The sequence below is a fragment of the Panthera leo genome, chromosome D1, assembly GCF_018350215.1.
Source record: "Panthera leo isolate Ple1 chromosome D1, P.leo_Ple1_pat1.1, whole genome shotgun sequence".
Classification (NCBI taxonomy): Eukaryota; Metazoa; Chordata; class Mammalia; order Carnivora; family Felidae; genus Panthera; species Panthera leo.
In genome coordinates this window covers 62,862,253-62,887,170 of record NC_056688.1, presented here as the reverse complement: position 1 = coordinate 62,887,170, position 24,918 = coordinate 62,862,253, and the positions used below count along the sequence as shown (strand labels likewise).

Below are 24,918 nucleotides of genomic sequence, written 5' to 3'. Positions count from 1 at the left end.
ATGTTGATGAATTATCCACTTATTTCTATACCTTTCTTCAAGAAACTTATTGATGTGTTGGGTATCCTGGATCCATACTTGTTTGCCACTCCCAAAAGAATACAATCTCATTAAAATCAGAAGCTCTTTAATTCTTCTTTGTATCTGGCATTTTGTCTGGCACATAGCAGGTGCTTTTTCAATGAATAATTTTGACTGTCTCAAAACTTTTGATCACATTATGTGGCATCTGGATTATGGAATCTTGATCTAAAAATAGTACTATTTTGGGTGCCTGGGTGGCTCAGTCAGTTGAACATCTGACTCCTGATTTTGGCTCAGGTCATGATCCCAGGGTTGTGGGATCAAGCCCATGCTCATCATACAGCCTGCTTAGGATTCTCTTTCTCTCTCTCTGTCTTTCTCTTCCTTATTCCCTTCTCCCCCACTCAGGCATGCTCTCTCTCTCTCTCTCAAATAAAAAAAAAGAAAAAAAAGCACCAACCCACCCCCTAAATAGTACTATTTGTTGATGAAATTTCATATGCTGGTTTCAGCAAACATTAAAAGTTATGTCATTTTTGTTAGAATAAAAGCATTCATTAACATAATTTAGCAGAGTAATGGACTTCTTATATTCAAAATAGAGGATACAACTTTGTATTTTATTTTTTTAAATGTTTATTTTGAGAGAGAGACAGTTTGAGCAGGGGAGAGGGGCAGAGATGGAGAGAGAATCCCAAACAGGCTCTGCACTTATAGTGTGGAGCCCAATGTGGGGCTCAAGCTCATGAACCATGAGATCATGATCTGAGATGAAATCAAGAGTCACTTAACTGACTGAGCTACCCAGGCACCCCAGATGATACAACTCTAACATTTAAAGAGTTGCAAAAACGTAAGCAGTAAGTTCCTTGACATCAGTCTTGGCAATGGTTTTTTGGATCTGATACCAAAAGCAAAGGCAACAAAAGCAAAAATAAACTATTGGGACTGCATCAAACTAAAAAGCTTCTGCACAACAAAGGAAATCATTGACAAAATGAAAAGGCAACCTATTAAATAGGAGGAAATATTTGCAAATCATATATCTGATAAGGGGATTAATATTCAAAATATATAACAAACTCATACAACTCAAAAGCAAAACAAAAAAAAACACAAAGCAATAACATCTGATTAAATAATGGACAGAGGATCTAATAGACATTTTTCCAAAGAAGACATACAGATGGCCAACAGGTACGTCAAAAGGTGCTCAACATCACTAATTATCAAGGAAATGCAAATCAAAATCACAATGAGATACCACCTCACACCTGTTAGAATAGATATTGTCAAAAAGATAAGATTTGTAAGTGATGAATCACTGGGTTCTGTTCCTGAAACCAATGCTACACTGTATGTTAATTAATTTGAATTTAAATAAATAAATTTAAAATAAAAAAGATAAGAAATAACAAGTGTTAACAAGGATGTGGAGAAAAGGAACTCTTATGTACTGTTGGTGAGAATGCAAACTGGTGCAGCCACTGTGGAAAACAATATGGAGGTTCCTCAAAAACTTAAAAATAGAACTACCCATGGGGCACCCTGTTGAGTTAGTTGGTTAAGTATTGACTCCTGATTTTGGTTCAGGTCATGATCTCATGGTTCGTGAGTTTGAGCCCCATATTGGGCTCTGTGCTGGAAGTGTGGAGCAAGCTTGGGATTCTCTCTCTCCCTCTCTTTCTCTGCCCTTCCCTCCCCCCAAATAAATAAACTTAAAAAAAAAATAGAACCACCCAATGATCCCTCGATTCCACTGCTGGGCATCTATCTGAGGAAAATGAAAACACTAACTGGAAAAGGTACATGCACTGCCATGTTCATTGCAAAATTATTTATAATAGCCAAGAGATAGAAACAACCTAAATGTACATTGGCAGATAAATAGATAAAGAAAATGTGATACATATACACACACACAATGGAATATTATTCAGCCAAAAAAAATGCAATCTTGCCACCTGTGACAACATGGATGGGCCTTGAGGGGATTATGCTAAGTGAGATATGTCGGATAGGGAAAGACAAATACCATATGATCTTACTTACATGTGAAATCTAAACAAACAGCAAACAACTCCTCCCCTCCCTGAGCTTATAGAAACAGAGAACGGATTAATAGTTGCCAGAGGTGGGGGGAATGGGTGAAATGGGTGAAAGGGGTCAAAAGGTACAAACTTTCAGTTATAAAGCAAGTAAGTCATGGGCATGTATGGTTAATAAAACTATATTGTATATTTGAAAGTTGCTGTGAGTGAAGATCTTAAAAGTTCTCATCATAAAAATGTAACTATGTATGGTGATAGATGTTAGGTAGACTTGCCATAGTGATCATTTCGCAATATATACAATATAAAATCGTTATATTGTACACCTAAAATTAATATACAGTTATGTAAATTGTACCTCACTAAAAATATAAATTAAAGACATTAATACAGTAAGATGTTATTAAATATGTAGTCAATAGAAAACTTGAAACCACTTGGTAGCCAGGCTGAATGTGCCGCTGTCCCTGCCACCCCATCTGAGATCCTGGAATACCTGGTAAGGTGTATGGGAAAAGGTAATTGTTTTAGGTCTCCTTTATTTACAGCTACCCTAGCCAGATTTAATAATGTTCTCTTCAGCTCAGATCTGCCTCCACTGGCATCCAGTCTAGGAGTAATGAGGATGAAATTATGCAATCAACCAATATTTAAAGAAGATGCTTAATGTTGAGCACCATTCCAATTAAATTTTCCCAAGATATAATGTTCTCTGTGCTGTAGCATTCCATCTATAGTACCATGATAATAATAGGTCCAGCATTTGAACTCCAGCCTCTTCTCCTGTACGTCTCTGGTTTGTAGGATCGTGTCCCTGCTGTGGTTCTGATGTGAGTTCCCATTTACTAGCTCTACATTGATCTCTAGTCCTTTGCCAGGTCTTGACTGATAGCCACCTGTTTTCTTTCTAAATTTTATTTTTTAACTTTTTAAAGGTTATTTATTTGTGTCTTTTGAGAGAGGGAGAGAGAGGGAGCAGTGGGGGAGGGGCAGGGAGAGAAGCACCAGCAGTGCAGAACCCCAATGCGGGGCTTGAACACATGAACCATGAGATCGTAACCTGAGCGTGTTGAATTCTTAACTGACTGAGCCACCCAGGCATCCTGATAGTCACCTTTTAATAGCCATTTGTTCTTTGTCACGGGCCCTGCTACTTGCAGATCTCCCCTGTGGACAATGCCCTGGGCTTCTGCCCCACCCTCTCTATGGCTGTATTCCACCTACCTGTTAGGGGAGGAGGCAAGGTGTCGGAAAAGCATGGAAGTTTTTTTTGCGTCTCTTGTCTCTGAAATGCAGCCAGATCAACACTAAACCATCTTGCACACCTAGAAAACGGATTTGATGATTAACCGAGCCAGGTACACGGCTCAGAGAGGTGAACTGGGGAAGAGAGAAGCCGTGGAGGGCAGGGAGCTGTTTTTGCTTGTGGATAGAGGATGGAGACAGGTGGGCGTGGGTGGGTGGGTGTGGGGAGAGTATGGGAAAAGCACCCCTCCCCACCACCCCACCCCCCAAAAAAAGCAGCTGGAGAGACAGTGGAAAAGTGGAAACAGCCACAGGGACTGAACGAAAAAAGGGAGAAAGGAGAAAGGAGAGGGTTTGCCTATCTAAAGGCAAAACATGGTTTCATAGACTCTTAGAACAAGCAATACGTTTTAAAATAACTAGTTCACTGTCTTCATGTAACAGATGAAGGTGCTGAAACTCAGTGAGGCTACTGATTTGTTTCCAGTCACAATCTTGTATGTGGTTGTGCAAGTACTAGAGTTCAGAACTTTTAACTCACCATCTCAGGAATTTTCTCTTTTGTAAGTTGCTTACTGTGCTTATTTATACCTCATTTCTTTCCACCTCCTTCTATGTGGAAAAAAATATTTCTTCAATTTTATAGGGCCTAGATTGCTTTATATTCTGTCTAAAAAATAGCATATGCATTCCTCAATGATTGCATATTTGTTCTGTGCATCTTTGTGCCCTCAAACTCTAACAAAGTTTCTATACCAGAGCAATTGCCTAGGAAGTCTTTGCTTAATTAATAGTAGGCCCTAATAGCTTAACGTTTCATTGCTGGGACATCTTCTGATGCTGTGACATGTTAGTACACCAAAGCAGAAACCTATACGCACATCGCAGAGTGAGTCTTCGAATTCTGAAGATGAAGCTTCAAGCACAGACACTGGTGTGAGGACACCAAAGAAGAGGCTTTGTGTGATAACTTCTCTGAAACCCAGTAAATCTCATTTCTCCACATGTGAGCAATTCTTGCAAGAGCCTTAGCCCTCTGAGGGTTGCACCAGAAAAGGCGCAGTCTTTGCTTGGGCAAAGATGGGAAGAGAAGAAAATTACTGGCTTAGTTGGAGGTAATGGAAAGAGATTTACTTATGGACTCTAGCTATTATTCATCATTCAGACCTGACATTTAAATACTGTGGTCTTTTTCAACTGCATTATGCAACTAGGTTAAAAACAGTAATAAATTAATAACAATGTTACAACCAAGGGCATTGATACCCACAGTTTTATATTTAAAAAATTACTTGTATAGAAATGTAAATACAGTATTAACTGGGATTTATTTCTCAACTATAGAGTTCATCCTCCTGAGTTCTCATATTTCGGACAGAATAGAACTCCAAAGATTGGGAAAAATTTTTAAAAAGTCAGAGAAATGCGAGATTTTTCTTGGGGGAGCATTAGGATTTGAAGCAGAGGGATAGAGTCAAGAAATTGTTTCAGATTTAAATTTACTTCTTTCCTTGAACTTACTATCTCAATTTATTTGAGCTATGAGTTCCAACCCAATTTTCCATTAACTGATTTATAAGTCATCATGTATTAGAAATGCAGAGATCCTGTTGTCCTTATTACCACCCTTTCTTCAGTAATCTCTGGATTCCTTGCTTGACCTCCTGGGTTCGCACTCCATAAACTATAGGGTTGAGGGCGGCAGGGATGACATGGTGGAGGACGTTGAGCAGGACTGGCACATTGGGTGAGACCTTCTTATTCACCACATGAGTGAGCACGAAGACCAGAAGGATGGTGCTGAAGAAGAGGATAAGGATGAAGTGGGAGCCACATGTGCTCAGGGCCTTGGCCACAGCACCCTCTGCCTTGAGTCTCAGCACCGCTCGCAGTATGAGTGTGTAGGAGAGGAAGATGAGGATGAGGTCGGATCCTAGCAGGGTCCAGCCTCCAGCAAACTGGAGGAGGCGATTGATGGTGACATCATCACAGGAGAGCCTGGAGACAGACATATTGGCACAGATGCAATTCTCAATGACATTTCTCCCACAGTAATGGAGCCGGGCAGAGAGGATGGGAATGGACACAGTAAGAAGTGCATTCCTGGCCAAAATAAAGACAGCAGCCTTGACTACAAATTGGTCAGTGATGATGGATGGGTACTTCAGTGGGTGGCAGATATAGCGGTCATAGGCCATGACCATGAATGTGCAGGACTCCATGGAAAGGAAGCAGTTCATGATGTACATCTGGAGGAAGAAGGCATAGAAACTGATGGACTTGAGGTCAAACCAGAAGATGGCCAGGACTTTGGGGATGACAGTGAGGCAGACAACAATGTCCAGCAGGGAGACAATACTGAGCAGGTAGTACATGGGCTGGTGTAGAGAGACCTCCAGCCGGATGGTGATTAGGAGAATAACATTAGCCCCCATGGCCAGGAGGAATAGGAGGCTGAGGGGCAGGGACAGCCAGAGCTGCCAGCTGGGGGACCTGACAAAACAATTCAGGAGAAAGTCTGAAACCCTAGTGGAGTCATTTCCATGAGTTGTCATCTTGTGGATTCTGTTTCTACAGATTTTCTTTGATGATCTAAAAAATTAGGATCAAAATTAACCTCTGACTGTGGTTAAAATGAAATAAAAAAATTCGAGTTCATTGGATGTAACTTATGGCTCCATCAGGTTATTTTGCCTTAACTGGGGATTTTGCATGTTACATACAGAAAAAAGAAATTCATTTAAATCTTCAGCAAATTTTGTTTCTCCTCATTTCCTGAATATTTCTAATTTCTTAATGAAACAATCTTATAAAATCGAATTAGTAATTTCAGTTAGCTAGGAGCAGCATGTTTACTTTTGAACATTGTGATAAAATAGACCCCCTGATTTCAGCAATGTGAAGGTGGTGAGATTTGTCTTCAGTAATTCCTCTCTCAATCTCTCTACCCAGTTGCCTAGATAATGTCCCCAGTTTCCACAGCAGGTACTGCTCAGTGTTGTGACTCCTTTCTTTCTGTGTGCTTTTTATTTACCCTTTATATACAGGAGACACAGAGATTATCTTTGTTCTCAAGGAAGTGACAATCCTTCCTTGGTGATAAGGTTAGATAAATATAAAGACAATGATAAGAATCATGACAGAGCAGTATGCAGAATATTTTGAGAGGGGGTAGGTGAAGATGAACTTCATTCACATGAAAGTGAAGTGTTCCCAGGACTCCTCTCCTGCTGACTTTTAAAAGCAAATCCAAAGAAAGTCATGAAAAAGAGTTGCCTGTTGCAGTGAGAGATGCCTGCAACATGTTTGAGATCAGCATATCTGGAGTCTTAAAAATCATGCTGTGCAGGGTCCCTAGATTTGTTCACCTGGCACTGGTGTTCTGTTCAGATGTCATCCCATGTGTGGAAATTACTCTGCTTCCTCAGTATTTAAACTTAACTGTTTTGCATTTGTTTAGCTAACAAGAAAATAAAAATGTCTGCAGTGTATTCAATGGATTTTCAATACTTACTAGGCACTGTGTTAATCTATATTTGGAGCATTATCTCACTTGAGATTAAAACAACTATGTGAGGTATGTCTTACCTGACTTTACAAATGAGGGAAATGAGGTGAAGAAAGGTTGAGAAAATTCCAAGATCACTTACAATAATACTCAGTCTAGATGCAAAGTTCTATTTCGTTTAAAACCCAATTTTTAGCCACCTATACTGTACTACTTCTAATCAGCAAAGGAACATTGGTTAGATAGTCTGTCAGAATTCCTGAGCCGTATAATGCCATGATATTGTGTTTCGTTCTTCAATCTCTGTAAAAAGAAACCTATCCCCCTAGGGTAACAACAATTTTTGAAAGTTGATTACCATAGTAGCGAGGCATTTTTGGAATGGAGGCTGAGGTGATAAGAAAGGATTTTTAATAGAAGTATGAACCAAGAACTGAAACTAGTTTTCAATGATCAGAAGCCATTGGATGTAGCTGTTAAAATGACACATTTGTTTTCATCTGTGTATGTCCTTGCTCCCACACTTCCTGTCCTGATCACTTTGTTTTTTGTTAGACCTCAACCCTTCTTACCAATGGCCCTGGGAATTGCTGGGTCAGAGAAAGGTAGTAGGAATTACCCTCTGCTTCGCCAACTCCTCTTCATTCCTTTTGATGTTCTGCTTCAAAACCAAGGGAGTGTTGTCCTATTAGTGTCTGCCAGGAACTGTGTGTCTGTCTTGGGAAGCAAAAGTAATTTCAAAACAAGCTCCCACTCCTTTTCCTGTTTTTAAGGACAGCATATGTTAACAATGCCTTGGTAAATTTCAGAGTGGTTTGAAAGTTGTCTCATCTGTGTCAGTGAGACAGTATATACAAGGTAGACTTGCTGTTATACCAGCTAATTTTATCCCAGCACATGCAAATTTCAGTGTCAAATTCTGACACTACTTCCTCCTGTCAGGATTTGTCTTTTGCACTTAATTTTTTGTTCCAGCTTCTTCTCTGCTCACATCTTATGTAGTAACGTTATAGCACTCTCATTCTTAGCTCGACCTCAAATCTCACTGTAGTTAAACTGGATGTAGGATCCCTGCTTGATTTCTAGAGGATTCAGCCACATGGAAACACCTCTACTGCAGGAAAAGAGGATCCATAAGGAAACCTAGAAGAAGCAGATTTTTTTTTTCTGAGCAGTCTTGGAAAGCTTATTTCCAGCACTAAGATAGAATGCCTGGAGAGCACAAAGGAATAATTTTCCATCTTATTTTTAAGTCTTTTTTTTTCTATTTTTCTCCTTTCTCTGTTTTTTTCAACCAATAATTTATTCAACAAGCAATGAGTATCTACTCAGCTCTAGGGCTAAAGTACTTGGATATACATATATATTTTTCTTTTCCTTTTTCAATCTTCCTCTGCAATGAGAGACTCTCTGTGGCAACAGTAAGACTGAGGCCCCAAAGCTAGTTACTTCTTGCTTCCATCAGGGACAGGCTGAGGAAGCCAGTTGAAGCTGGAGACCAGTGCAGGGAATTAACTCAGGCTCCAGGATGGAACTATGTTATGGAATTAACCCCAGTCTCCAGGATGGAACTATGTTATGACACCCTGGAAACACAGACTTGGAGATTTGGAGGGGATGAAAAGGATTGCCTAGCCTCATGGTATTTGGATAAATTTGTGAAATATTCCCACCAGTCTATCTTTCAAATTTAGACTGGATCCAGAGACAGAAAGAAAAGCATCCCCCTGCTCCCCGCCCCCGGAAGCTTTTTCTAGTATTAGCATTTCAGCTTTTAGAATATATTGAATTAAGTTATTCTCCCTCTCTTCACTCTTATACGCATCTTTGTTTTCTGATCTTTGTCATGACATAGAGTGAGTTTATTTCTCCCCCTGATGAATCAAGTATATATACACAGATTTTCTCTTGTGTGGCCTCTAGATTTCCAGACTTCAGACTGAAAAATCAATTCATTTTTTGGGGTGTCTGGGTGGCTTAGTCAGTTGACAGTCCAACTTCGGCCCAGGTCATGATCTCACAGCTTGTGAGTTCGAGCCCTGTGTCGGGCTCTGTGCTGACAGCTCAGAGCCTGGAGCCTGCTTCTGCTTCTGTGTCTCCCTCTCTCTCTGCCCCTAACCCACTCTCATTCTGTCTCTGTCTCTCTCAAAAATAAATAAACGTTAAAAAAATTTAAAAAAATCTATTCATTTTACAGCTATCCTAAGACATTGATTAATTTTCCATAGATAAGCGTCAGTTTAACTATATCCCTGGTACATGAAACCCCAGATGTGGTCAAGGCAATTAAGAAGGATCCTTTTGTCACACAGGACACAGGCTCTACTACCTCTGTTTAGACCACTCAAGCACCCTTGACTCAGGAAACAACAGGGATACACATCTGGACTGAAGAAATAAGGCTCCTGCCTTCTGGCAAATCTTGGTGTCTTTGCCCCGCATGTCCCTCTCTGGGATTTCCCTCGCAGACTCACTTTCAGAGGATGCTACAGCATGGATTCTGGCTCCATTGGTGTTGGAAATCTGAACAGTAAAGCTGAGACTCTTATAACCTCAGTGGCCTTAGGGATGCTGCCTTGGGGGAACCTGTCCATTCCTGTTCCCTTGAGAGGGAGATGGAAATCAAGAATATCAATCTCATGAGGCCCTTCTAGAATAGATAGGCATATAGTTAAGGAAGAGGATGGTTATCTCTACCTGAGAAAAAGGAGCCTTTGGGAGCCCAGCCCTATGAGGCACTATATTGTTTATATGCCTGGGGTGGGTTATTTCTCTGCATGTCAAAGACTTACATATACAACTGTGCATTCATTCGTGTACATATATGCTATCATCTCCCTCCAAGGATGCACTAAGTTTGTCTACACATTCTTGTGGATTCCAGGCACATGCTCAGTGAAGGACTGGTATTGCCTGTCCATGTTGTTGAATGGTTAGATACTCACTTATGGTGACTTTAGCCATGACATTATAATGATAAAAGTGAAATGAACAACAATTTTACCTATTGAGAAATGAAACGCATTTTCCAGAGAGGATACCCATGTGAAAGTATTTTTGTTACAATGAGACCTTACAAAATGTAATTTGATTTTAACTTAATAATTGTTGTGAAACATGAAGCCTACATTTATTTTCCTTTGGGGACTTTGGTGCCCTGAACTGAGATAGCCACACTTTTCATATTATTATATACTAATATCATGCCCTTCATATAGCTTTATGCTAATGTTTTTATTTATTAATATTAATAATAAAATCATTTATTATCAATGTGCTTGAACTCGTGAATTGTGAGATCATGACCTGCGCTGAAATCAAGAGTCGGATGATTAACTGACTGAGCCACCCAGGCTCCCTGCTTAGTGTTTTTTAAATAAAGTTTTTAGTCATTCTGGTTTTCCTATCTCTGAATTATCTACTTATACTTTTTACTCATTTTTGCTCTTCTTTTTTCTTGATAACGTACATAATTTTATATGAAAAAATTTAAGTTTTAGAACATTTAATTCTTGTTTTAGACATTGCTAACATCCTCTCCTAATCTGTCACACATTTGTCTATTTTTGAACATGATGTACTTTTTTATTTCAATTTTTATTTAAATTCTAGTTAGTTAATATATATGGTAAAATTGATTTTAGGTGTAGAATTTAGTGATTCATCACTTACAAAAAACACCCAGGGCTCATCACAACAAATGCACTCCTTAATACCCATTGTCCATTTCCCATCCACCTTTGTCCATCAACCCCAATGTATAGAGAACATTGTCCTTTGTTCTCTGTAGTGAAGAGTTGCTTATGGTTTGCATCCTTCTCTTTCTCTTTTTTTCCATTTCTCTATGTTCCTCTGGTTTGTTTCTTAAATTCCACACATGAGCAAAATCATATGTTTGTCTTTCTCTGACTTATTTCCTAGCTCCATCCATGTCATTGCAAATGGCAAGATTTCATTCTTCTTTTTTTTAATGTTTATTTATTTATTTTGAGAGAGAGAAGGAAAGAGAGTGGGGAGGGGTAAAGAGAGAGGGGCGGATAGAGAATCCCAAGCAGGCTCCATGCTTACAGCATGGAGCCCAATGTGGTGTTCGATCTCATGAACCATGAGATCATGACCTGAACTAAAATCAAGAGCCATACACCTAACTGACTGAGCCACCCAGGTGCCCCAAGGTTTCATTCTTTTTTGATGGCTGAGTAATATTCCATTGTATATACCTATGTCTATATCATCTATATCGTCTATATCTATATCTGTATCTCTATAATCTCTATCTATCATCATCATCATCATCATCATCATCATCATCATCTATCTACATGTATCTATCTATACCACATATTTTTCCATTTATCAGTCAATGGACATTTGGGCTCTTTCTATAATTTGGCTGTTGCTGATAATGCTGCTGTAAACATCAGGGTGCATGTGCCCCTTCAAATCAGTATTTTTGTGTCATTTGAGTAAATACCTAGTAGTGCAATTGCTGGGTCATAGGGTAGTTCTATCTTTAACTTTCTGAGGAATCTTCAAACTGTTTTTCAGAGTGGCTGCACCAGTTTGCATTCCCACCAATAGTGTAAGAGGGTTCCTCTTTCTCCACATCCTCACCAACATCTGTTGTTTCCTGTGATGTTAATTTTAGTCATTCTGACAAGTGTGAGGCAGTATCTCATCATGGTCTTGATTTGTATTTCCCTGATGATGAGTGATGTTGAACATCTTTTTATATGTCTTTTGGCCATCTGTATGTCTTTGGAAAAATGTTCATATCTTCTGCTCATTTCTTAACTGGATTATTTGTTTTTTAGATGTTGAGTTTGATAAGTTCTTTCTTTTAATTTTTAAAAAAATGTTTATTTTAAAAAAATTTCAATGTTTATTTTTGAGAGAGAGAGAGACATGGTATGAGCGAGAGAGGGGCAGAGAGAGAGGGAGACACAGAATCAGAAGCAGGCTCCAGGCTTTGAGCTGTCATCACAGAGCCCAATGAGGAGCTACAACTCATGAGTGGTGAAATCATGACCTCAGCTGAAGTCAGATGCCTAACTGACTGAGCCACCCAGACACCCCATTAAGCTCTTTGTAGATTTTGGATACTAACCCTTTTTCAGATATGTCATTTGTGAATATCTTCTCCCATTTTGTAGGTGGTCTTTTAGTTTTGTTGATTGTTTCCTTCACTGTGTGGAAGGCTTTTACCAATAGTTCATTTTTGCTTTTGTTTCCCTTGCCTCTGAAGACATGTTTAGTAAGACGGTTCTACGGCTGAGGTAAAAGATGTCACTGCCTGTGTTTTTCTTTAGGATTTTGATGGTTTCCTGTCTCACATTTACATATTTCACCCATTTTGAGTTTATTTTTGGTATGGTATAAGAAAGCGGTCCAATTTCATTCTTCTGCATGTCTCTGTCCTGCGTTCACAACACCGTTTGTTGAAGAGATTTTTTTTCCATTGGATATTCTTTCCTGCTTTGTTGAAGGGTTGTGGGTCTATTTCTGGGTTTTCTCTTCTGTTCCATTGTTCTATGTGTCTGTTTTTGTGCTAGTACCATACTGTTTTGATGACTACCACTTTAATAGAAATCTTTAATTTTGCTATAGGCAACCCTGTCTAGATCTCTCCTGATACTTCCTACTGTTGACTCTTGTTTAGGAACTCTTTCCCCATCTCAAGGTCCCAAAGTTGTTACTCTGTATTTTCTATAAGCTCTTAAGTCTTATCTTTATTTTTATGTCTTTATGGTTTGTGCTATCATGGGGCTGATATCAAGTTGTTTACTCTGGTATAGTCATTTTGGTCATTAAGACAGTTGATAAAAGTCTGCATTCTGATGTCTCTGGGTGACTGTCCCCACCACTGCCCTGGTGTCTGTTATGTATTTAGGATCGAGAAATTAAGGGTTACATATTTGGAAAGCTGATAGTTTTTAGTTATGTGTCACGATGCCAATTCACTTTGATCAGTTAGTGTCATTTTGTTATACTAGTTATTAAATATTTTAAATATTACCTGTGATTTTTCTGAAGTATTCAATCAACTTTGCTTTCTGCAAATGGGAAACCCATTTTGTCAACACAATTTACTGAATAAAGGTTATTTAGTACTGGTTAGAAATAGATATCTAATAATACTGATTTGTGTGGTCAACTATGAAATTTGTTATATTCTCATATATAAGAATCTATTGTTCTTCACATCATTATCTAAGTTAGTGTATTTGACCATTTTTAAATCAGTTCTACAATGTTTTTATTACAACTGCCTTGTGAAATATATTAATATCTGGAAAGGAGAATTGGACTTTATTCTGTTTCCCAAAATTGTTTTAGTTAATGTGAAAAGTTACAATAAATGATTTTTGAGTGGTAAACCAACCTTGCATTTCTGGAATAAATCCTGCCTGGAATACTATATTTTCCCTTTAAATGTACATACTTTATTTGCTAAGATTTTGAAATTAGTCTGAAAAGTTCTTGTAATATTTTTTTCTAGTTTTGATATCAGGGTAATTTTGGTCTTATAAAACGACTTAGGATTTTTTTACTTTACTCTGTTTTTCTGAGTTTTTGAAAAACTAGTACCATTTCTTCCTTAAATGTTTACTAGAATTCACTATGGACATCATGTGTGACGAAATTTGTGTGTGTGTGTGTGTGTGGAAGGGTTGTAAAATAAAATTTCTCAATAAATGAAACTTTATTCAGATTTTCTTTTTCTCTTTGTATTAGTGTATTAGCTAGAGTTAATCAATCAATTTATTAAGAAATTGGCTCACATGGGTATAGAGAGGCTGGCAAGTCCAAAATTGGCAGGGTGAGTCGGCAGGCTTGAGATCCAAAAAGGCTAATCTTCCACTTGAAATCTGAAGGCCATCTGCTATAGAATCAGATAAAGCCAAATTAGATGAGTCAGTCTGCTGGAGAATTCTCTCATGCTTAGCACCACACCAGTCTTTTTGTTTCATTCAGGCCTTCAACTGATAGGATGAAGCCCAGCCATATTATGAAGGGCAATCCGCTTTACACAGATTCCATTTATTTAAATGTAAATCTCATCTAAAAGCATTCTCACAGAAATATCCACAATAATATGTGACCAAATTTCTAGGCATTTGATGGCCCATTCAAGTTGACAAATAAAATTAAACATCATAATCGATTTTGATAATTTATGCCACTCATGAATTTGACCGTTTTGTATAGTTGTAAAATTTATTGGCACAAAGCTGCTGATAATTTTCTTTTATTATCTTTTTACAGTCTGTATACCCTGTAGTGATATCCTTTTTTCATTCCAAATATTGGAAATTTGTGGGATTTTTTTCCTTTTCCTTTTTTTAAACTGTAAAATTCAATGGCTTTTAATATATTCAGAGTTATACAATCATCATCATAATTTTTGGAACATTTTGTCACCCCAAAAAAGAAACCCCATATCCATTACCAGTCCCTGTTTTTCCCAAGCCCCCCAACCTACCCGCCCCCTAAGCAACTACTAATCTACTCTTTGATTCTACAGAATTTCTTATTATGGACATACCATGTAAATGGAATCATGAAATATGTGATTTTTTGACACTGGCTTCTTTCACTTAGTGTGATGTTTTCAAGGTTCTTCCATGTTGTAGTGTGTGTATCAGTATTTCATTTGTTTTTATTGCTTAATAATATCCTATTATATTGATATACCACATTTTATTGATCCATTCATTCATCAATTAATGGACATTCGGGTTGACTCCTTTTTTGTCTATTATGCATAATGTTGCTATCAGCATTTGAGTAACAGTTTTGTATATATAATATATATATATATATATATATATATATATATATTAGTGTGTGTGTGTATATATACACACTAGTATATATATATGTATGTATATATATATATGTATATATGTATGTATATATATATATACACACACACACTTTTATATATATATATATATATATATATATATATATAGTGTATACCTAGGAATAGAATTTTTGGGTCATACGGTAAGTCTTTAAAACCTTTTGAGAAATTATCTGACTGTATTCCAAAGTGCCTTCACCATTTTACATTCTGCAAGCAGTGTATGAGGATTCCTGTTTCTTCACATCCTCATTAACACTTGCTATTGACCTGCCTTTTTCATTATAGCAATTCTAGAGGGAATAAAATGGTATGTAATTATGGTTTTGATTTTCATTTTCCTGATGGCTAATGAGATTGAGTATCTTTTCATGTTTAGTGGACATATGTATATCCTCTTTGGAAAAATGTATATTCAGATCCTTTACCCATTTATTAATTGGGTTGTCTTTATATGTTGAATTGGAAAAATTCTTTATATTTTCTAGATACAAGTCCTTTATCAGGTACATAATTTGCAAATATTTCTCTTATTCTGTGGGTTGTCTTTTTTTAAATATGGTTGATATGCAATGTTACATTAGTTTCAGGTATACAACATAGTGATTCAACAACTCTATATGCCCACTACGAGTGTAGCTACTATCTATTACCATGCAATGCTATTAAAATACCATTAACTATATTCTCTGTGCTTTACCTTTTATTCCTATGACTTATTGTTTCCATAACCAGAAGTTTGTATCTCCCACCTCCTTAACTGATTTTGCCTACCTTCCCACCCCTCTCCTTTCTGGCAACCATAAGTTTATTTTCTGCACAGGTCTGATTCTGCTTTTTGTTTATTTATTTGTTTGTTTTGTTTTTTAGATTTCACATATAATTGAAATCATATGGTATTTGTATTTCTCTGTCTGATGAGTCTGGCTACAGGTTTTTAAATTTTATCTTTTCAAAGAGTGAGCTCTTGGTTTCATTGATCTTTCCTGTCGATTTTTTAGTCTCTGTCATTTCTTTCTTTATTTCTTTATTATTTCCTTTTTCCTACTGACCTTGGGCTTTCTTTGTTCTTTTTCCAATTACTTTAGGTGTAAGGTGAGATTATGTGAGCTTTGTCTTCTTTCTTGAGGTAGGCCTCTATTGCTATGTATTTCCTATTTATTTATTTATTTATTTATTATTTTTAAATTAAAAACTTTATATTTTTTAATTTTTATTTTAAATTTTGGTATAGTTAACATGCACTGTTATATTAGTTTCAGGTACACACATTTAAAAGTTCCATACAACACCCAGCACTCATCATGACAAGTGTACTCCTTTATCCCCATTGCCTGTTTACCCATCTTGCCCCCACCCCGCCCCTCCCCTATGGTAACCCTCAGTTTGTTCTCTATAGTTAAGGGTCTGTATTTTGGTTTCTCTCTCTCTCTTTCTCTCTCTCTCTCTCCTTTGCTCTCTCTCTCTCTCTTTGTTTCTTTGTTTCTTACATTCCACATGAGCGAAATCAGAAAAGCAAAGCTGTAGGTAACACAGTTTCAAACTTCAAGTTATATTACAAAGCTGTGGTAATCAAAACAGTACAATACTGGCACAAAAATAGACACATAGCTCTCTGGAGCAGAATAGAAAACCCAGAAGTAAATCCACAGTTGTGTGGATGATTAATCTTTGACAAAGCAAAAAGAATATCCAATGGAAAAAAGACAGTCTCTTCAAATAAGTGTTGGGAAAACTGGACAACTACATCCAAAAGAATGAAACTGCATCACTGTCTTTCACCATAAGCAAAAATAAATTTAAAAAATGGATTAAATATATAAATGTGAGATCTGAAACCATAAAAATCTTAGGAGAAAGCACAGGCAATAATCTTTCTGAAACTGGCCATAGCAACATTTTTCTAGATGTGTCTCCTGAGGCAAGGGAAACAAAAGTAAAGAAAAACAATTGGGACTACATCAAAATAAAAAGTTTTTGCAGAGCAAAGGAAACAATCAACAAAACTAAAAGGCAACCTTCAAAATGGAAGAAGATATTTGCAAATGACATATCTGATAAAGGGTTAGTATCCAAAATATGTAAAGAACTTTATATGGTTCTCAACTCACCGCCCCCATAATAATCCAATTAAAAGTGAGCAGAAGACATGAACAGACATTTTTCAAAGAACACATGCAGATGGCTAACAGACACATGAAAAGATGTTCAACATCATTCATCATCAGGGAAATGCAAATCAAAACCACAATGAGATATCACCTTACACCTGTCAGAATGGCTAAAATAAAATGTAAGAAACAAGTGTTGGCAAGGATGTGGAGAAAAAGAAACTCTCTTGCGCTGCTGCTGGGAATGGAAACTGGTGCAGCCACTGTGGAAAATAGTGTGGAGTTTCTTAAAGAATTAAAAAAAGAACTACCCCTATGATCTGGTAATCACCTACTGGATATTTACTGCCAAAACCCTAATTCAAAGGGATGTACACTGCTATGTTTATTGCAGCATTATTTACAATAGCAAATTGTGGAAGCAGCCCAAGCGTCCTTTGATAATGAAGGGGTAAAGAAGATGTGGTATATATACACAATGGAATACCATTCAGCCATTAAAAGGAATGAAATCTTGTCATTTGCAATGACATGGATGGAGCTAGAGAGTATAATGCTAAGTGAAATAAGACAGAGAAAGACAAATATGTTTCCCTTTTAGAATTACTTTCATTGTGTTCCAAAGTTTTGGGACATGTTTTTTGATTTTCATTTGTCTCTATGTATTTTTTTATTTCTACTTGGATTTTTTGTTAACCCATTCGTTTTTTAGTAGCATGTTTACCCTTCTTGTGTGTGTTTGTGTGTTTACTTGTAATTGATTTCTAGTTTCATACCATTGTGGTTGGAAAAGATGCATGATATGATTTGAGTCTTCTTAAATTTACTGAGAATTTTGTGGCCGAACATGTGATCAATCCTGGAGCATGTTGTATGTGTGCTTGAGAAGAATGTGTATTCAGTTGTTTTTGGGTGGAATATTCTGCATATATCTACTATGTCCATCTGATCTAATGTATCATTCAAAAACATTGTTTCCTTATTTATTTTCTGAGTGATCTATCCACTGATGTAACTGGTGTATTAAAATCCTATTCTGGGGAGCCTGGGAGGCTCAGTTGGTTAAGTGTCTGACTCCTGATTTTGCTTCACGTCATGATCTCAAGGTTCATAAGATTGAACCTCGTGTTGGGCTCTGTGCTGACAATGCAAAGCCTGCTGAGGATTCTCTCTCTTCTCTCTCTCTGTGCCCCCTGCTCTCTCTCTTTCTCTCTCAAAATAAATAAATAAACATTAAAAAAATTCCATTCTATTATTTTATTACCATCAACTTCTCTCTGTATGTCCATAATATTTGCTTTATGTTTTTAGGTGCTTCAGTGTTTGGTACATAGATATGTACAATTGTTATATCTTCCTGGGTGGTTACCTTTATTATTATGTAATGCCCTTCTTTGTCTATTATTACAGGTTTTGCATTATTATTATTATTATTATTATTATTATTATTATTATTTTATTTGTTTTGAGGCACTTGGAAACTTGCTCACCCAAGAGCAATGTTCACCAACAACGGTAAGAAAGATAGGACAAGAATTAAATTAATATTCATAATTTTAAGCCTCTTCCACTGGCTTTTACTAGGATGAATTTTTCTTTTCTTTTCTTTTTATTTATTTATTTTTTCTAAATATAATTTATTGTCAAATTAGCTAACATACAGCGTATACAGTGTGTTCTTGGTTTCAGGAGTAGATTCCCATGATTCATTGCTTACATACAACATCAAGTGTTCATTCTAAGAAGTGCCCTCCTCAATGCCCATCACTCATTTTCCCCTCCCTCTCATCTCCTATTAACCCTCAGTTTGTTCTCTGTATTTAAGAGTCTCTTATGGTTTTCCTCCCTCTCTGTTTGAAACTATTTTTCCCCCTTCCCTTCCCCCATGGGGTCTTCTGTTAAGTTTCTCAAATTCCACATATGATATCTGTCTTTCTCTGACTGACTTATTTCACTTAGCATAATACCTTCCAGTTCTATCCACATTGTTGCAAATGGCAAGATTTCATTCTTTCTCATTGCCAAGTAGTATTCCATTGTGTATAGAAACCACATCTCCTTTATCCATTCATCAGTTGATGGACATTTAAGCCTTTTCCATAATTTAGCTATTGTTGATAGCACTGTTATAAACATTGGGGTACATGTGCTCCTATGAATCTGCACTCCTGTATCCTTTGGATAAATTCCTAGTAGTGCTATTGCTGGGTCATAGAATTAAAAATTCTATTTTTAATTTTTTGAGAAACCTACATACTGTTTTCCAGAGCAGCTGCCCCAGTTTGCATTCTCACTAACAGTGCAAGAGGGTTCCCATTTCTCCACATCCTTGGCAATATCTGTTGTTTCCTGAGTTGTTAATTTTAGCCACTCTGACTGGTGTGAGGTGGCAACTCAATGTGGCTTTGATCTGTATTTCCCTGATGATGAGAGATGTTGAGCATCTTTTCATGTGTCTGTTGGCCATGTGGATGTCTTCTTTGGAAAAGTGTCTATTCCTGTCTTCTGCCCATTTCTTCACCGAATTAATTGTTTTTCAGGTGTTGAATTTGGTAAGTTCTTTATAGATTTTGGATAGTAACCTTTTACCAGATATGTCATGTGCAAATATCTTCTCCCATTCTGTCGGTTGCCTTTTAGTTTTGTTGATTCTTTCCTTAGCTGTGCAGAAGCTTTTTATCTTGATGAGGTCCCAATAGTTCATTTTTGTTTTTGTTTCCCCTGCCTTCAGAGATGTGTGGAGTAAGAAGTTGCTGTAGCTGAGGTCAAAGAGGTGGTTGCCTGTTTTTTCCTCTAGGGTTTTGATGGTTTCCTGTCTCACATTTAGGTCTTTCATTCATTTTGAGTTTATTTTTGTGTAAGGTGTAAGAAAGTCGTCTGGTTTCATTCTTCTGCATGTTGCTGTCTGGGTCTCCCAGCACCATTTGCTAAAGAGACTGTCTTTTTTTTCCATTAGATACTCTTTACTGCTTTGTCAAAGATTAGTTGGCCATGCATTTGTGGGTCCATTTCTGGGTTCTCTATTCTATTCCATTGGTCTATATGTCTGTTTTTGTGCCAATACCATACTGTCTTGATGATTACAGGTTTGTAGTAGAGGCTAAAGTCTGGGATTGTGATGCCTCCAGCTGTGGTGTTCTTTTTCAACATTACTTTGGCTATTTGGGGTCTTTTGAGGTTCCATGCAAATTTTAGGATTGTTTGTTCTGGTTCTGAGAAGAATGCTGGTGCAATTTTGATTGGCATTGCATTGAATGTGTAGATTGCTTTGGGTAGTATAGACATTTTAACAGTATTTGTTCTTCCAATCCATGAGCATAGAATGTTTTTTCCATTCTTTTGTGTCTTCTTCAATTTCTTTCATAGGTTTTCTATAGTTTTTGGCATACAGATCCTTTATATCTTTGGTTAGGTTTATTCCTAAGTATTTTATGGTTCTTGGTGCAATTGTAAATGGGATCAATTTCTTGATTTCTCTTTCTGTTGCTTCATTATTGGTGTATAGAAATGCAACTGAATTCTGTACATTGATTTTACATCCTGCAACTTTGCTGAATTCATATATCTAGCAGCTTTTTGGTGGAGTCTTTCTAGTTTTTCACATAGAGTATCATGTCATCTGTGAAAAGTGAAAGTTTGATATCTTGTTTGCCAGTTTGGATGCCTTTTATTTCATTTTGTTGTCTGATTGCTGAGGCTTGGACTTCCAACTTTATGTTAAACAACAGTGTTGAGAGTGGATATCCTTGTCGTGTTCCTGATCTCAGGGGGAAAGCTCTCAGTTTTTCCCCATTGAAGATATTAGTTGTGGCCCTTTCATATATGGTGTTTATGATACTAAAGTGTGCCTTCTATCCTGACTTTCTTGAGGGTTTTTATTAAGAAATGATGCTGTATTTTGTCAAATGCTTTTTTTGCATATATTGACAATCTTTGTTTTAAAGTCTATTTCTATGATATAAGTATTGTTACCCTGGCTTTTTGTTGTTGCTGTTCCATTTGTATAGTAAATGTTTTTCAAGCCGTTTACTTTCAGTCTATATGTGTCTTTAGGTCTGAAATGAGTCTCTTATTGGTGGCATATAGATAGGTCTTGTTTTTGTTTCTTTGTTTTAATTCTGTTCTTCCACCTTTTGTCTTTTGATTGGAGCATTTAGAACATTCACATTTAAAATAATTATTGATAAGTTTGTACTAATTGCCATTTTATTAATTGTTTTCTGGTTGTTTTTGTCTTTCTCTGTTTATTTTTCTCTTCTCTTGCTCTCTTTTTTTTGTTACTGATGACTTTGTGTAGTGTTATGTTTAGCTCTCTTTCTCTTCATATTTTTGTGTATTTATTACAGGTTTTTAGTTTTGGGTTCCATGAGGTTTATATATAACATCCTAAGGATATATAAGTCTATATTAAGTTGATGGTCATTTAAGTTCAAACACACACATTCTAAAAAAAAAAAACCTTTTTCTTATTCTCTTCTCCACTGTTTATGTATATGTTGTCATATTTTGTATTTTATTTATAGTCTCATTACTTGTAATTATGGTCATTTCTTTTCCATTTAAAGACATCCTTTTAACATTTTTTTGTGAGGCTGATTTAGTGGTGATAAACTCCTTTAACTTTTATTTGTGTCTCCTTCAATTCTGAATGATAACCTTGCTGATTAGAATATTCTTGGTTGCAAGTTTTTTCCTTTCAGCACATTAACTATATCATGCTACTTTCTGCAGGTCTACAAAGCTTCTGCTGAAAAATCAGCTAGTAGCCTTGAGGGATTTCCCCTGTATGTAATCTTGCTTCTCTCTTGCTGCTTTTAAAATTCTCTTTATCTTTAAGCTTTGACATTTTAATTATTATGTATTATTATGTGGACCTCCTTAGGTTCATCTTGTTTGGAACTCTGTTCTTCCTGAACCTGGATGTCTATTGTATTCCCTAGGTTAAGGAAGTTTTCAGTTATCTCTCCAAATAAGTTTCCTGCCCTTTCTCTCTTTTCCTTCTTATGGGACCCTTACAATGCAAATATGTGTTAACTTGATGCTGTCCAAGAGATCCTTAACCTATCCACATTTTTAAAAACTTCTTTTTCTTTTTGCTGTTCAGCTTGGGTGCTTTCCATTACCCCATCTTTCAGATTGCTGATCCTTTCTTCTGCATCCTTTGATCTACTGTTGATTCCCTCTCATGTGTTTTTCATATCAGCTATTGTATTCCTCAACTCTGATTTTTTTTTAATATTTTCTGTTTCTTTGTTGAAGTTCTCACTGAGTTCTTCCATTCTCCTCTCCAGGCCAGTGAGCATATTTATGATCACTACTTTATACTCTATCAGGCATATTGCTTAACTCTATTTCAATCAGTTCTTTTTCTGAGGTTTTATCTCATTCTTTCTTTTGGGGCATTTTCATCTGTCTCTCCATTATGTTTGACTTTCTATGTTTGTTCCTATGAATTAGATGGAATTGCTACTTCTCCTAAACATGAAGGAATGGTCTTGTGTGTGATCATTTTCTGTATAGCCCAAGTGTGTTTGGTGATTTTCACTGACTGGCTGGAGCTGTTGCTGATGTGGGATAGGGTTAGGGGGCGCTCTGTGCTGGGGCTGCACTGGTGGGATGGAAAGGGATGAAGGCCCCTGACAGGACAGATGAACTTGAAGTGGATGCAGGCTGGGGCGAGGGGGCAGTTTCCCTGGACTTTATGTGCAGAGGGTGCCCTGGCAGGATAGCTGGACCTGAAGTAGGTGGCAGGGGTTGGGGGGTCCTGGAGATCTATGCAGAGAGGACTCCTTGGTAGAATGGCTAAAGCTTAAATGGATATAAACTGGAGTTTTCCAGGACTTTCTGCTCAGAGGATATCCTGAACAGCATGGCTGGAGCCAAGGCAGCTTGTGGGTTGGGTGGTCCTTGGGTTTTCTATTCATTGAATGAACTGGCAGGACAGCTGTAGTTGAAGTGGGTATGGTCTTGTGTAGTCTTTGGCTTCTCTGTGCAAAGGGTGCCCTGGAAGGACAGGTGAAGGTGGAGTGAGTACAAACATGCGTGTCTTGGGGCTTTCAACTCTGAAGTCACTCTGGTAGGATGGTTGAAGCTGAAAGAGATTCAAGCTGGGATATCCTGGGGTACTCAGCACATAGGTGCCCTTGTGAGGTGGCTGGCGCTGAGTCTGGTATGAGTGGGGGTGTCCCAGGGCAGTCCACATGAGGGTACCCTGGAAAGTGGCTGGAGACTAATCAGTTATCAGCTAGGAGGTCCTGGAGTGCTCTGCCTTGGGGACGCCCTAGTAAGCCATCTGAAGCTGAAGCAGTGTGTACCTAAAGTGTTCCAGGGTACTTTAAGCACGTGTCACCTCTGCATGAAGGGTGGAGTTGTAGTGAGCACTGACCAGAGGTACCCTGGTGTTCACCACCCTAGGGCTATCTTGGTGGGATGGCTGCAGCTGGTGTGGGCTAGGGGCCCTGGGCTCACTGGGTAGGTTGGTTAGGATGGCTGGACCCTACTCCAATTCATGACGTCATCTTGGAGAGGGAGTATAAGCTGGGGCTCTTGCCAGCCCCTCCATCTTGGAGAGAGTTCCAGCAGTTGCCCCTGCCATTTGGAGGAATTTTAGGGCTGGCTTCTTTCTATGCTAGTTGCTCTTTTAAATCGCAGCTTTTTTTCTGTGTCCATGTGTCTGGAGTTGGTGTGGGCTAGAAACCCAGTGGTTATTGAGGGATAGCAGGCTGGCTATAGCTTCCAGACCCTGTCCTAGTCTTCCCTTTCAAGGTAGAGGGGGAGTGTAAACTGTAGTGCTTGCCAGTCCTTTCCACCATAGCGTGTTTCAGCAGCACTCATGCCATTTGACAGCTTTCTAGGGATGGATCTTTTATAAATTGCTATTTTATACCTCAGGATTTTCCCCACCCTGTGCCCCAGGGCAGATATATCTGCTCCTAATCCCTCAGTAATGTCCATCTCAACTGCAGTTCGCAGCGCTGGGAGTGGAGGTTCTCTTCATTACCATCTCCATCTCTCCTGGAGTTCTCCATACCTTTTGTTGTGTATAAGCTGTTCAGTTAGCACTCAGTTCTTCTTTAGGAGGAATTGCTCTATAAATAGCTTTAGATTTGGTGTGTCCATGGAGGAGGTGAGTTTGGAGTCTTCCTGTGTTTCTAACTTGTACTGGAACTCTTCCTTTTTTTCTTGAGTTCCAGTACAAGATGGCAACAAAGGAAGACACCAAACTCACCTTCTCTCTCTATACATATTTAAATGTTTATTTATTTTTGAGAGGGAGAGCACAAACAGGGGAGGGGCAGAGAGAGAGAGAGGGGTACAAAGAATCTGAAGCAGGCTCCAGGCTCCAAGCTGTCAGCACAGAGCCCAAGGAAGGGCTCAAATTCATGAACTGTGAGATCATGACATGAGCTAAAGTCAGATGCTCAATTGTTTGAGCCACCCAGGTGCCCCTTGCTTAGTCATATATTAATTTTATTTATCTTAATATCAGTTTCTGGTTTCATTAATTTTTTTCTCTACTGTTGTAGAGTAAATAGTAAAATGGCTATTTCACTGATTTTCAGTCTTACCTCGGTTATGCTGGATATTGTGGATATCATGTTATGGAGGCTGTGGGGTCTGTTACAGTCTTCCAAAGAGGTTTGAAGCTTTTGTTTAAGCAGACAGTTAACTTGGTTTGATCCTGAAATAGAAACTTGTGTTGGAAAACAGCTCAAATATTACTTCAGCTCTTTTATCTTTGTCTGACCTGCTTTGTATTTGCTGTGTGCCTACATGTTTCAGGAAGTAGAGACTTGGAAGAGTTCATACACAGAATTTAGGTTTTCCACACTCTCTCTCCTTTTCTTGATTCTTGTTTCCTATTCCAGTAGCTGTTGTTGCCTCAAACTTTCCTCTAGGTTTTTAGGAGAGATAAGAAGACTTCTGGTTTTAATTACTCCATGTTTTGTGCTTACCTTATTATTCATTCAAGCTAAAGTCAAAAGAAATGATGAATTGCCCACACCATTTCCTTCCCTCAGGCTCAGTTTTCCATCCGGTGTCCTCATGTTTTCCTTCACCCTTCAGTGCCTTCAGCCCTGAGATACATAGAGGATATCTGCAAGATTAGCA

The 24,918-nt window shown here is 37.8% G+C and overlaps 1 protein-coding gene across 1 annotated transcript; it reads right to left on the bottom strand.

The window, feature by feature from the left end:
- Nucleotides 1-4,939: 4,939 nt before the first annotated feature.
- LOC122200338 (olfactory receptor 56A3-like) lies at nt 4,940-5,875 on the bottom strand. The gene has a single exon (XM_042905893.1). It carries the CDS (start codon nt 5,873-5,875, stop codon nt 4,940-4,942), a length of 936 nt encoding a protein of 311 aa, XP_042761827.1.
- Nucleotides 5,876-24,918: the final 19,043 nt, after the last annotated feature.